General features: G+C 38.7%; 1 protein-coding gene across 2 annotated transcripts in view; it reads left to right on the top strand.

The window, feature by feature from the left end:
* The window catches only part of Pde4b (phosphodiesterase 4B), a 354,760-nt gene extending 343,744 nt beyond the window's left edge, over positions 1 to 11,016 (top strand). For both annotated transcript variants that reach the window (XM_042676846.1, XM_042676856.1), the window contains 5 exons: positions 1,592 to 1,691; positions 3,788 to 3,942; positions 4,038 to 4,160; positions 4,840 to 5,022; positions 8,609 to 11,016. In XM_042676846.1, the coding sequence (XP_042532780.1) occupies positions 1,592 to 1,691; positions 3,788 to 3,942; positions 4,038 to 4,160; positions 4,840 to 5,022; positions 8,609 to 8,974 (927 nt within the window). In that variant the 3' untranslated portion in view covers positions 8,975 to 11,016. The remainder of the gene's footprint in view (positions 1 to 1,591; positions 1,692 to 3,787; positions 3,943 to 4,037; positions 4,161 to 4,839; positions 5,023 to 8,608) is intronic.
* Positions 11,017 to 14,862: the final 3,846 nt, after the last annotated feature.

Raw genomic sequence — 14,862 nt, 5'->3', positions numbered from 1 at the left:
TCCATGCTTGGTTCCTGGTGAAGGATGCAGTTATCTCAAAGTATGGATGGTAAAATAAGGAGAAACAGTGGCCGAAGGGGTGACACGAGCAAGATGCATTATATTCATGAGTTGCCATGTGGAATTGAAAACCTTCTGCACCACTTTATAAAGATCATTAAAAAATAAATTTAATTTAAGAAAGGAGGAACAGAATCCCTTGTCCTCAGACAAGATTTGAGAAGGTGATTGGGACTCCTTTCCTCACAGATTAATGCCTTGTATTAGTAATGGGATAATTATTGTAATTTGCCAAGATTGCTGAAAACTGTTAGTAAAAGAAGAGTACAGTGTGTCCTTAATTATCAGGATTGGTCCTTTGTGGAGAGATAGAAAATGAATTGGCATTTAAGGAACCAGAAGACTTAAATAATCACAGAGGATGAAGAAAGACATTTTGGTCCTAGAATCAGCATCAATAGACACCTAATAAATACTAGGTTTAAGTCATTTTTGCCTGGGTAGAGACAGATATGCCTTTATGACATGACAGGAAGGAACTAAGAATAAAGTATTAGGAATATTTTTCAAATCTTGCCTATAAATAAACATTAAGTAGACATGGATGGAATGAATGAATTTATAACTGGCAGCTTGTGACCACATTACAAATAAGCTTTGTGAAATAATTCATTGCTGATGAATCTGAAGTTTAGCCTTTTCCTCTAACTTATGCAGCCTAAACATGAAGGGTATTTATTATATCTCATAGCAGAGCCATCTGCCTTGCTTCTGTGACTTGATTGTGCTTATGTTACGTAAGCACCATGCTGCTGTAGACCTAATCTGAAAGACAAATCAGGAGTTCACATACACCATGAACAGTATGCTAATGCCAAGCCTCAGCCTGCAGTCTTAAATAATGTGCATATTTCCAGGGGCTGGAAATATGGCCTAGTGCTAGAATGCTTGCCTAGCATTCATGATGCCCTGGGTTCAATTCCTCAGTACCACATAAACAGAAAAAGCCACAAGTGGTGCTGTGGCTCAAGTGGTAGAGTGCTAGCCCTGAGCAAATGAAGCTCAGGGACAGTGCTCAGGCTCTGATTTTAAGCCCCAGGACTGGAGGGATGGGGGTGGGGGATGGTGTAGGGGGAAGAGAGAAAGGGGGAGAATTTATTTTTAGCCGGGCACCAGTGGCTCACGCCTGTAATCTGAGCTACTCAGGAGGCTGAGAGCTGAGTATCACAGTTCAAAGCTACCCGGGGCAGAAAGTCCTAGAATCTGAGGAAGTGGCACTGTGGCTCAAATGGTAGAGCACTTGCCTTGACCTGATGAGCTCAGCGACAGCTCCAAGTCCACAGTTTAAGCCCCATGACCAATAACAACAACAACAACAACAACAAAAACGTGTAAATCAAGGCTGGGCATCATTCCTTTTATATCAGGAACTTTTTGGTAATAAACAGAATCTACATTTTTTTTATTTAATCCACACCCTATGAGAGTATACAAATCCCTCTCTCAAAGAGAATGAAATGGATCCTTTGAAATTAACCGGCAAAATGAGCAAAGTAGCTACGGAGTTCAATGTGTCCAATTTGTTTCCCAGGCTGTCTTCACAGATTTGGAAATCCTGGCTGCCATTTTTGCAGCTGCTATCCATGACGTTGATCATCCTGGAGTCTCCAATCAGTTTCTCATCAACACAAGTGAGTTCACCACTAGAACAGTCATTTGAGATAATTGTATGATTCACTGCAGTTTTTTTCCCTCCTGATGTTTTCATTATGGGTAACAAAAAGGGCAGTAATGAGGTAATCCTTCCATTCCACTCAAACTGGGTTGAGTGTCCTTTCCTGGATACTGTGTCCAGTCTGGCAACACCATGTTTGAGCTGCATGGAGAACTTGGAGAGGGTCGGAGGAAGCCATAAAATGTACTCAAAGTTTGGAAAGTACAATATGGAAGGAAAGAATAACAGATGTGGAATTATCCAGTAAGAGAAGAAAAGGCCTGGGGATGTTGTGATCAGGGCTCTTACACCCATTAATGTCTTACTGTGCTAGGGAATAGGCACTAATGCTGGGTCTGAATATGGGAACTTTCAAGTAGAAATTAGATTTCCTCAAAAAGCACTGAAGTAGATTTCCAAAATTCAAGAGGAAAGTCATTAAAGTCCCATGTACTCTGTTCCATGTTGTGCACGTGTGTGTGTGTGTGTGTGTGTGTGTGTGTGTGTGTGTGTGTGTGTGTGTGTGTGTGTGTGTGTATGTTTGGTTATAGAATGGTCTACAGAAAAAAGGGTAACCTAGTAGCTTTCAGGGTTAGTCCAGCCTTAGGACCATAAGCTATACTCCAAGTTTTTGGCAGGCTCAAAATATTTGGTTTCCATACTAATGAAAATGTATTCAACCACTCAGTTAATACGTTTTCCCTAGTACTAAAGATCTAAGTACTTTTTCTTCTAACATTAATAGTCGTATTGTCAATGTTGTAACTGGCATCAAATGTTAACAGTTTTACACAGATGCTGTTTGAGCTGCTTGTTACCCAAGAGTTTTTGTTGTCACTTCTTGTTTTTGTATTATTGTGTTTTTTTAATCAAGCTATCCAAGTTATCTAAGTTTGGGGAAGACTTTTAAACCTCATTCATCTATTGATCAAACAAATTTTTCTGTATGAATTATATCAGCTTGTTTAGTGTAAAGTCATGAATTAATTCATTGATAAACCAATAAGCATCACACTGGAAAAGTCTTTTCTGCCAGAACCATCTACATCATGGTCACATGTAGATCCTGCTCAAAGATGTGTGTTCATAATCACAGATAAACATAACAAGAGTGTGCAAATGACCTCAGAGAGTTCACTCTTTCTGAAAGTAATGGTATAGGAGTAGCATCCCTGCAGTTAGCAACACATTGCTATCATATTGCTGTTACTCTATTTATGCATGTATTTAGGTATCTATTTATTTTTGAGACAGGCTACATTGTATTCTAGATTGATTTCAAACTTAAAATCTTCCTCTTGCATCAGCCTACCAAGTGCTAAGACTACAGGCATCTACCACCATGCCTGGCTTAACTCTGATAGATGATTTCCTGAGTTTCATGACTGTATTCTCAGATGCAGAGCTTTTCTAACAGAACGTCCCTATGATATCCTCAGTATAAAAGGCATGCTAGAATCTATAGTTTGAATACACTGAAATTATTTCTGATATAGAGAGCCAGTAGACAGAAAATTGAATGCCAAGGTTTTTTTTATTAAAAAATGTTTAGTTAGCATATTTATGAAAGAATTCCAAAACTACATTATGGGCATAAAACAAAATTTTACACCAACGCACTATCTTTTGAAAATATGAAACACAATTGCCAGAGGTTGGCAAATAGGAAGGTACTTCAGATAATCAGAATATACTTGGTAAAGTTTGTGGCATTTCTATTTTTATCAAAAAAAAATGTTTATGATGACATAAAGGAAATTACAACTGAAACAAAAAGAAGAGGGAAAAATACTTAATTCTCCATCTGAGTAGAAGAGAAATAAGATTTTAAGACAATGAATTTTAATGAATGAGAAAGTACCAACATCTCCTAAAACATTTTATTTTTTGGTTAGAAACTTCCTAGTTCTATTTGTATAGTCACAATGTTTCTCTAAGAGGCAATGACCTCTGGATGGCAACTCTTAAAATAATTTGAGCGAAACTCGATCTGATTTCACATGGAGGTAATGCAGTATCTCAATTACACAATTTTTATTGTATCTTATTGTCATGATGTTGTTAATCCATTAGATTCGGAACTTGCTTTGATGTATAATGATGAATCCGTGCTGGAAAACCATCACCTTGCTGTGGGTTTCAAGCTGCTGCAAGAAGAACATTGTGACATCTTTCAGAATCTCACCAAGAAGCAGCGTCAGACACTCAGGAAAATGGTGATTGACATGGTAAGGCTGTAGCCTCTCTACTTTCCTCATTAACTTTCGACCTTCTCTTTTGTGGACTGCATTTAATAAGAATCTTCCTTTTGTCTTTACCCAAGGTATTAGCAACTGATATGTCCAAACATATGAGCCTGCTCGCAGACCTGAAGACAATGGTAGAGACAAAGAAAGTCACAAGCTCAGGTGTTCTTCTCCTGGATAACTATACCGACCGCATACAGGTATTTGATCAAAGACCAACTCATCAAACACCATTTAGAAAAATAAAACATGAATTTGGTTAGCTGCATGTCCTAGAGGACTACTGGTGCATCTGGCTTATTTTAAGAAGAAGCTAAGGAAAATGGACATTTAAGTTTATCCTCTGATCAATTAGGAAAAGCATGACTATGCAATTACTTAGTTCTGAAAATAAGTTGCAATATCTATTTGTAATTGGGCGCATATGACTCCTCCTCCCCAAAGCTCATATCTGCATGTAAATCTTGCCAACTGAAAGTTTGTTCTATCTGCTTTGGTTATACCAATTCCTGTCTTCTGGTCTCCTCTTTCCACAAATGAAAATCCTGACATCTACTTTGAGCAATTCTTTACATTTTTCCCAAATTGAGGGAAGGAAATGGTCTCCTCATCTGATCTGTAATGTTCCTTCTAGTTTTTAAATTAAAAAGCTATCACCCTAAGGAGAGATATATATATTTTCCTTCAGGACCTTCTAATGGGAAATAACTACCCTTGGTTGGCACCATTGTCATTTTGCCTTTTTGGTGTATGCATCATCACTATACTGGAACAAAAGTGTTCTTGGATTTGGTACTAAGTGTACTGAGAGGGATAAGATGTTCTGACAGTATTTACTCTTAATTTTATGGGATTTCCAAAACTTAATGATTATTTCAGGTCCTTCGCAACATGGTACACTGTGCAGACCTGAGCAACCCCACCAAATCCTTGGAATTGTATCGGCAATGGACAGATCGCATCATGGAGGAATTTTTCCAACAGGGAGACAAAGAACGAGAGAGGGGCATGGAGATTAGCCCAATGTGTGACAAACACACAGCATCCGTGGAAAAATCCCAGGTATCTAAAATGAATGTTTTTGTAAAGACCCTGACCTGAAAAAATCCAGCTGACCCTTGAAGGCTGCTGTCTCTACTATTCCTTCTCTCTCTACTTTTCTTCTGTCGCCATCTTTACCCAGAAGCTCAACTCTGTACCCTGGTTTTAAGTCTCTGCTATTACCTCTCCCTATTCTAGCACACTGCCACCATCATCAGAAATAATCAAAGTTTTGCCAAAGTTGCTTCTATGTCTATGTATTTGGAGATATTCAATCATTTTCTGGTTGTGCCAAAATGTTCATGGTATTCTAATAGATAAAATACTCTGTGTGTGTGTGTATGCACATGAAGAAATTTTTAACACTAATAACTGCAGAAGATGTAGCATTAGAAAGCATTAAAAGGTCATTGTAATAAAAAGGCTTCAAGGCCCACTGAAATATCATTTTTTACAACAAATGGGCCGTGCCTCAGAATGAATTCATAGAATATTTGCAGTCTTTATCTCTCAAACACATTCACACACACACATACACACACACACACACACACACACACACACACACACACACACACACTGATAGTGTTTTGGGTTAATTTCTTTCTCTTTCCTCATTACTGAAAAACACCAAATTTCACATATTTGTAATATCAACGTATAGTTCCTTTGCAGTTAGTATTTTGCTGCTTCTTAGAGAAAATCAACTAGATGACTTTAGTACCTGTAAGCGCAAAGTCTGAATGCTAAAAAAAATTCATGGTAATGTTAAACTAGTTAGGGCTGATTAATTTAGAGCTTTAACTGGGACAAGATATGAAGAATTCACTTTTTCTTAACAGTGACATTTTATGTGATGTTCTATGTGGTTTTTTCATGCATTTTCCTGTAGATTAACCTATGTAGACCCCTAAATAATTTTATGAGGTAGATAAAATAAATGTTTCCTATGTCAGGTGAAGAAGCTATTCTCATGCTTCATCTTGTTGGCTTCTTAAGGAGCCAATTGCCCTCTACCCGAGGAGAAGGAAAATAATGTAACCTAGGCAGAAAGTAACCCCAAAGAAAGTAACCCAAAAGACCATACAGACAGAAATCAAGTAGAAGAAAATATTTATTACCAGCAGAGCTGACAAAGCCAAGTTCTCATGAGGAAAGGGAGAAAATGGCAATGTTTGGATCCTTGGAGGCCTCTTTTATATTGTTGTGGGGCCAGAAATGGGAGGTACCACTTGAGGACGGAAATTAGGTCTGTGAGGTGGGCATTTCCTTATATTTCCCCCCTTTAATATGTGTAGTACTGTGCAGGGCGTATGGGCGAAGGTCTTGTCTTCTGGACCTACTTCCTGCTGAGAGAGGGCCATGCCAGGAACTGTACATGAAGTTGACCAAGGTCATGATGGTCATGATGTTACTTGTCCAGAGCAGGGTCCAATCATTTTATCCGTAGAGACAGGGGTCCAGTTAGCTCAGATGTATATGAAGGTCCATCAGGCACATGACATTTAATGTGTCAGATGTGCATCCAATGTGGACCGTACCCAAGGAGCAATGAAGCAGGGACCTCTGAGTACTTCACCCCTATACAGCAGGAAGCAACTCCAAAATAAATGACCCCCATCCACCTCTCCCCCTATTTTTGTTAAACAACAGAGTGGGGAATGTAAGTACTATGCCCACCTTTGGTCCTCAGCTCCACCCAGATCTGAGTTCCTCCCAGCCCTGGAGTTCCACCATACAGCTGGCCTCTCCCTCTCTCTGCCCAGACCTACCTAGGCTCCCATTTATCTCACTTCCTACCCCCAGACCCTGCTGCTACCTAGATAGTGGAGGGTGTCATGTGCTCCCTCTTGGGTGAAATATGGCTCCTCTAATAAACCTTGTAATACTCTTTCTCCTGAGCCTGCCTTCCTCTGTGTGGTTCCCTGGGAAAGATCTGATGGATCCTTTTACTAGGTCCTTCACTCTTCATCACTGAGGATAGGCCTTAGTGCTGCCGTGACATCAACTCCCTCCTCTGATGGTCCCACTGATGGTCCAACTGAGCTCTGTCAGACCCTATGTCATTCATCTGCAACCAAGCTCTAAACTAGTAGTTCTAAGGATTCAAGAAAGGTGCTTATCCCATCTCTAAGAAATAAGCAGCTAATGGTTACCTTTCAAAAAACAAAAATTCTTATTTCTTAGTAGAAACATAGCAAATAATGAAGAGAAATGGCTCAGTATGTTCAGTTTATTCAATTTTTTCCATTGCCTGCTTATTTCTAACCCCTGGAAACCATCTTGAAAATAGCCCCTAAAATCCATCAAATGTCCTTAAAGAAGTAATAGAAAGGAAAAAGGAGTGGGCAGAAGCAAGAGAAATATCTGAATCATCCACAGTTAACTTTTCATAACCCACAAAATATATATGCCCAGACTTTGGCAAATCAAGTTAAGGCTAGGAAAGAACTATACAAAGAATGTATGTGCACACGCACACACACACATATTTGTTTACATATATGTACACACATGTATGAAAGAGATACAAATGATCAAAATTCTTGTATATAGTTCAACTTGAATATATTAAATGGCTGGACAAATAACCCAAGTATCAATAGAGAAAAGTTTCCAGCAAGGGGACAAATGGCTATATAGTGTCCCATGGGGGCCATTGCTCATCTCCCCCTGAATCCCAAACCAACATCTCTCCAGCTCCCCAGATCATGACAGGGGAATTCCATTCCCTCATTCAACTAGTGCCTATTCTGTCTCTACCTGCCCCCACCCTCAGTGTTTCCTGTTTGTCTGACAATGTAGAGGTCAGCCTAAGGCCAGGAGGCTAGCTCATGCAGGATGCATAGCCCCTGTGTAGACCATAACAAAGCCCTAAGCCTCGGATTTCTTCACAGGAACACCAGCAAAAGGAACCGCTTAATTGTTTTTATTTTCCTCCTTTCTTTGGATGGAAATGAGTATGTGTCCTACAGATCCAAAACAATAGCAAGCATGTCCACAGAGGGGATATTTGTTTAGGTCTTGAATGATTTTCAAGTGTTTTATGAAACTGCTCAACAAGCTAAATGCATTTCACAGAAATTGAGAGATTCCACACTAGTGGGCATATATGAGACTCCTGTCATTTTGACACCGCAGCATATTTTAAAGTGAGAAAGGGAGGAGGAGCTGTTAAGTCAGAACACTTTAGATTTGGGAATAAGGGAATATAAGTAGTGACTAAGTCATCCCAAACCAGTGTTGCTGCAAGACTTCATATCTGGTGTATAAAAGGAAAAGCAGTGTGGTAGTGACATAAACATGGGCTTTGGGATTAGATGGAGCTAGACCTAAGTACTAGCTGTGCCATTCACTAGTTAGGTGACTTCTCCAAGATGTTAAACCTCAGTGAGTCTTAGTTTACTCCTTTGTAAATGGCAGGCAACAGCTTTTCAGGATTAAGGGAGATCTACCATATAACCAGCATTTCAACAAAGGAATCCATTATTATTATTGATCTCTCTGTAAGGTTCTTATGGTTCTGTCTTTGTTTGGAAAGCAGACAGCTTATTTAGTTTTCAAAGGCCCATGGAAATAACAAATCTGTGATCTTATTTGTCTCCAGGTTGGTTTCATTGACTATATCGTCCATCCATTGTGGGAGACCTGGGCAGATCTAGTACAGCCTGATGCTCAAGACATTCTGGACACATTAGAAGACAACAGGAACTGGTACCAAAGCATGATACCCCAGAGCCCCTCTCCTCCACTGGATGAGAGGAACAGAGACTGCCAGGGTCTGATGGAGAAGTTTCAATTTGAACTGACCCTTGAAGAAGAGGATTCTGAAGGACCTGAAAAGGAGGGAGAGGGCCACAACTATTTCAGCAGCACAAAGACACTTTGTGTGATTGATCCAGAAAATAGGGATTCACTAGGAGAGACTGATGTAGACATTGCAACAGAAGACAAAACCCCAATCGACACATAATCTCCTTCTCCCTGTGGAGATGTTCTTTCCACCGTTGACAAGCATGCCAGCTATGCGGTAGGGCCAGCCTGCAATGACGGCTGAGGCCTGCATAGGACAAAGGCCATCTGGCCTTTCCAGTTACTTGAGTTTGGAGCCAGAATGCAAGGCCATGAAGCAAATAGCAGCTCAGGAAATGCCATGGTTGACTTGCCTTGCTTGCAAGCTTGGCAAAGAGCTGAAGCTTTATGTAGTAGTGGCGGCCAGTTCCCATCACAACTAAATGGCTTGAAAAATTGAAGACACAAAACTGAGAGATTTCTCTGCACTAAGTCTTGGGAACTTGTCCTGACTAGTGACTGAACTCACTAATAACTTCACTTATAAATCTGCTCACCTGTCTTCTTGTCTGCCAACCTGTGTGCCTTTTTTGTAGAACATTTTCATGTCTTTGAAATGCCTGTTGAATACCTAGAGTTTAGTACCAACTTCTATGTGGATAAGTACTTAAAATTGACATAAATTTTTTGACTCTTTCTGGGGGAAAAAAAGGAAAGAAAAGTCTTCCTTCTTTCTTGGGCAATATCTTTTGCTTTCCTACAGTTAACTTTTGCAAACACATAGAAAGGACACATTGCTAACCATATTCTACTTCCATCTTGGAGTCTAACTCTACCAAGGCCCTTGTAACTTAGATCTGTTTGCCTGCTTCGAACAGTACTTTTTTTCTCTGAAGTTTTGCTGTTTTGCTGTAAGCAAAAATAAAGTTGAACAAATCAGGGGGTAGGAAGGGGCAGTTGTATGGTTTGCTATTACCAGCCTGTGTAGGTCAGCCGAATAGAACAATGCGCCCCCTCGTGTCTTAGCCCCCTGTTAGTTGAACAGCCCTTTGCCCTGTTCTCTTTTGCAGCTTTTTTTTTTTTCAGGGCTGAGGACTGAACCCAGGGCCTGTGTGCGCCGGGTGGGCACCCTTCCACTGGGCTAAACCCCCAGCCCCTTGCCCTGTTCTCTCTCACCTCCATGACTCAGCCCTGCCACTTGATGCTGCTGTCATTCTCTTGCATTGCCTTCTGCACTAGCACCTCCCCCGGTTCCTGTTTATAACCATGTATTTATTATATAATGTAAATACTGTAATGTTTTGTAAGTTATTAATTTATATATCTAACATTGCCTGCCAATGGTGGTGTTAAATTTGTGTAGAAAACTCTGCCTAAGAGTTGCAACCTTTTTCTTGTAACATTTGTATGGTGTATTATATAACCCCAACAACACGTAAGAGAGACATCTGGCCCCCTCCATAGTCAGGACAGGGAGGGGCATTAATTCCATGGATCTGCCCTCACCTTGTCTGACTTGCTAATTCTGCACAAGCCCTTTGTGAACCGGTTTTGCAAACAGGATTCTCACATTAGATACTAAGTGGTTTATACTGAGCTTTTACTTTTGTATTGTTTGATAGGGGTAGAGGGCAATGGACTATAGTTTTTAACCCATGTTCTATCCAAATCTGTATACACATGAATTGGGTTATACCTGGGTTCAGCTATCATTGTGGCTTCGGTTCAAAAAGCAACACTACATTTGCTCACAAGAGATTCTTCTGAGTGTTCCCAAACTACTGACTTTGAAGAGCTAGCCTCCTGCCTGCCCCTGATGCGGGAATGTCACCTTCGGATTCATTATGAGAGAAAACAATAAAACAATGTGAATTTTGATAATAAAATGTGAACTGGTGTAGTAAATTATGCAAATGTGAAGCTTCTTCTGATAACACTTGTTAGGCCTCTTCCTTGTGTCAGTTTCAGTTTGTAAAATGTGTTTCATGCTTCAGTTCAGCATTGTGACTCAAGTTTTAGAAAATGGCACAGATGTGCATGACCAATGGGTTTGTATGTCTATAAACACCGTTGTTTCTGGTTGACAGTATATTGTTTTCAAAAGTTTCTCACAGTGTATGTTATAATATTAGAATTATATATATATATATATATATTGTGCAAAAATGCATTCTTAAAAGACTTTTATATGAGCTGAATAAACAAAAGCATGATTAGCTTAGACTCTAGACCCAATTATTTGGCAGTTAGTTCTGATGTACTAACAAATCATTTTCCCTTTTCTCTCTCTTCTTTCCTACCATAACCTATTAAAATGAAAAGGTAACCACTTTGTTCAGCCAGCATCGTAAGTGAATTTTCATAATCTATGTCTAACAGTTCAGTTACTTGGAAATTTTCACATTTTTCTTAGCCATCCACCCAGCTCAGGGAAGAGGTGGTAAAGGACAGCAAACAAAACTGCTTGTTCCTCTTGAGCCATTTCCTTCTATAAGAACCTTTAGAGTTTCAGATCTACTATGCAACTAAAGGGCATCTTCATTTTGTCTGGGTCCTTGGAGAGAGTGAATCATAGACTCATTTCACCTAGCATAATGCATTCAGAGCAATCCCTGATTCATTTGACACATGAGAAAACTGAGATCCAAAGAGTCATCTTAAACCACAATCCACAGAACACTGATAGACAGACGCTCATGGTCTTTCAAATAACTGTAGAGACTTACGCTGATTGGATAGTTATGCTTTCCTTTCTGGAAAGAACCATCTTTATGTCATAAGTAAAATGTTTCATTGGAAGGAATCTTAAACTCAGCATTTAAAATAACTTATCCTGAGGGGGTGTGTGTATGTATGTGTATGTGAGTGAGTGTGTAAGTGTGTATGTTGGGAAAGTTTGCAAGTAAGAATCAGTAGTGTCTCTTACTAATCTAACTGCAGAAAAGTGATCTAATAAGCCAGTAAGAGACTCCTGCCAGGAAAAGCTGCTCTGAATAATCTGAAATTACTCTGCTTCTCTTTGGTGAGGATGTACCAACATTATAGAAACATTTTCTGCTAGATGTAGAATCAGCGTTTCTGGAACCCTCTACCATCTCTGAATAGTAACAGAATTTATTATAACCAATAAGTACAATTTATCATATCTACAGCTATAAAGCTTTATAAGTATTTGTTTTCTACTAAGAAGTTCTTAATTCTGTTGTGAATTAGGCTATATTTGTATGTATTCTTACTTATATACATAAATATTCATATCTACTTAAATACTGATGTTTGGACACTTCTCTTCCTAGATTTCTGATTGAAGTGGTCTTGGTTGGAGGCCTAGGCATCAGACTTTCAGAATTTCCCCCAGGAAATGTTAATGTGTTATTAGAATAGAAAAGCACTGCTTCAGAACCAAAACTATGCTTGCCTGGAGTTAGAACTTTCTTAGAACCATCTCCAGATATTTATTGTTCATGCACCATGCCCAGCCTAGCATGCTCAGAATATCTATTTTCAACAGTAATTTTCGCTATGTCCTGCTTTGATTTTCCAAATGACTTCTCACCTAATTCCAAGTAAAAAGAGACTTCATAGTTATATTCATTTCCTAAATGAGCTCAGGATTCCAAGCTAATGATAACCTCTGAGAGCAGGTACCATGTTGAGCAAAGTCTCCTTTCATCCCATACTCTTAACATCACAGTAGAGTTAATGCTCAGACATTTGTTGACTAGATGTAGATGTTGACAACAGTAAAACCCTAGTTAATAGGAAGATAAGAATGCTGTATAATGCAGGCAGTTGCCCTCTTAGCTTCTCTCATTCCATTGCAACAGTCTTTTATTATTTTTATTTTTACTTATTTTTAAGTTTTACTGTTATTATAAAGGAGATATACAGAGGATTACAGTTATATAAGTCAGGTAATGAGTAATTTGGGACAATATTACCCCTTCCCTTGTTGTCTCCCAGATTTTCCCTCCTGACCCCACCCACAAGTAATAGCCTGTGGTAATACCTGTCTCTACTTCAACTCCCAACCCCTGCAATATAAGATAGAGTTTCTGCTTGGTCTCTTTTTAAATCTTACTACTCCTTTTAAATGTTTTTATATTTTAGTACTCCTCTTCATAAAACGTGATACTGGGCCCTAAGCAAAAAGAGTAAGTTTTGATATTTAGCTAAGTAATGTCTCAAGAAACAAAGATTCCTTTTATTAAAATTCTTTGTGAAATACATCCTCTACTTGTATTTTGAAGTGGGAAAGTGTAGAGGACACAAATGTGTTCCAGGCTTTTATCTGAACCCTCCTTCACCTCGGAATGTTAGTAAATCATTCATATTTGAGCATAAATTTTCTCATTATTAAATGAATCCAATGATAGACATCTAGAGATAGAATCAGATCCATATAATAGATCATCAGTAACTATTGTCTGAATAAATTATCCTGGATGGAGGGATTAATGAATTGTAAAATAGCTTTGAAAAAATTCCTTCTCACCTCAAATAAAATAGTTTACAACACATTTTGATTAACTTGTGATTTATAAAACCAAGTCCCAATTAATAGAGGTATTTTTTCTAAATGTATTTGAAGATTCTGATTCAAAGAAGTCCATAAAGTTGAGGAGAAATGTGTGAATTGTGAGTCATATTATCAAATCTCTTCCAATTCTATAGAATCTTTCTAAAAGTACATCTAAACGAAAGCGTGCAGCAGTAAAAACTCAGCAATGTCCATTTAAAATAATGTAAACTGTTAGAATATTTTATTTTATTATTTGTAGTGAAATCAAATGATATTCCTTTAGATTACCTTCTCTGGTTTTATCTTTTCTATTGATACCCAAACAATATACATAATTTCTCTTCTAATTCCTTATTCCAATTGAAAATAGCCAGACTTTTAGTTTCTGGCTTCTTGTAGCATCAGTTTTCTTATCTGCAAAACAGAGAAAACAATCATTTACAGTCCTAAATTGACTGTAAGAACGAAATGATAAAATAGTGTCTCCCCCATAGTATGGATTAAAAAGGTTAATTTTATGTAACTAGAGATAACATGTTTTCTACATTGTACTTTCTTCAACATCTTTTATTTGACCTGTACTCGGCATTCTGGTCAAATTATCCTGGGCTTGCTCACTTGGACAAGGATCTGAGTTAAGATCAATGTTCCAACACCCAGTCCCATATTGCATTAATGGTAGGGCAAAGTGTGACTCTTGTCTTTCTTCTAGGTACTCTTCCATAGCCTAAGTCTGTATTCATTTGGGGTGTCAGTGACTCACCCGCATGATTCACAAGGTACTCTCAGACAAACAAAACCTTCCACATCTTTCCCCATGAAGCGTTTGCTGCATTCTTTGCTTGTACAGTTGAATTTCTGAACGGTCCTGTAATTTTTTTACTTTACTGATGTATTTCATCTTGGAAGCCAGTAGGGTATAGGGAATAGGGTTTTTAGTTGGGGTGTCAGATTGAGCTATAAATATAAATACATAATATATAAATATATAATATAGAAATATACTATAAATATCAGCTCCAGTACCGCTGCTGAGACCTCAAAGAAGGTTCTTAACATGTTTGACCCTCAGGTTTCTTTTCTGTAAAAGGGAGAAATGAAATCTACATCAAAAGAGTTAGAGAGCTAAGGGCTTATGGCTCATGCCTCTATTCCTAGCTACTCACAAAGTTGAGATCTGAAGGATCACAGTCTGAAGCCAACCTAGGAAGAAAAGTTAGCAAGATTCCATCTCAAAAACAACCAGCAAAGACCAAGCTGGAAGAATTACTCAAGTAAGTAGAGCACCATGTGAATGAACAAGCTAAGAGAGCATGATGTACTGAGTGGTAGTCCTGCTACCACCCAATGTCCCTGTGTGTGCGTGTGCGTGTGCGTGTGCGTGTGTGTGTGTGTGTGTGTGTGTGTGTGTGTGTGTGTGTGTGACTAAATGATACCACATATTCAAAGGTTTTTGGCACATTACAGGCATATAATAAATGATACTTATTGTAACATTAATATCCTACTATGATATTTAAATGAGGTAATATGTGCATGGAGAAGTC

Source organism: Dipodomys spectabilis, unplaced genomic scaffold (genome assembly GCF_019054845.1).
Source record: "Dipodomys spectabilis isolate Male_0828 unplaced genomic scaffold, ASM1905484v1 ptg000002l, whole genome shotgun sequence".
In the NCBI taxonomy this organism is placed as follows: Eukaryota; Metazoa; Chordata; class Mammalia; order Rodentia; family Heteromyidae; genus Dipodomys; species Dipodomys spectabilis.
This window is presented reverse-complemented; position numbering and strand designations above follow the sequence as displayed.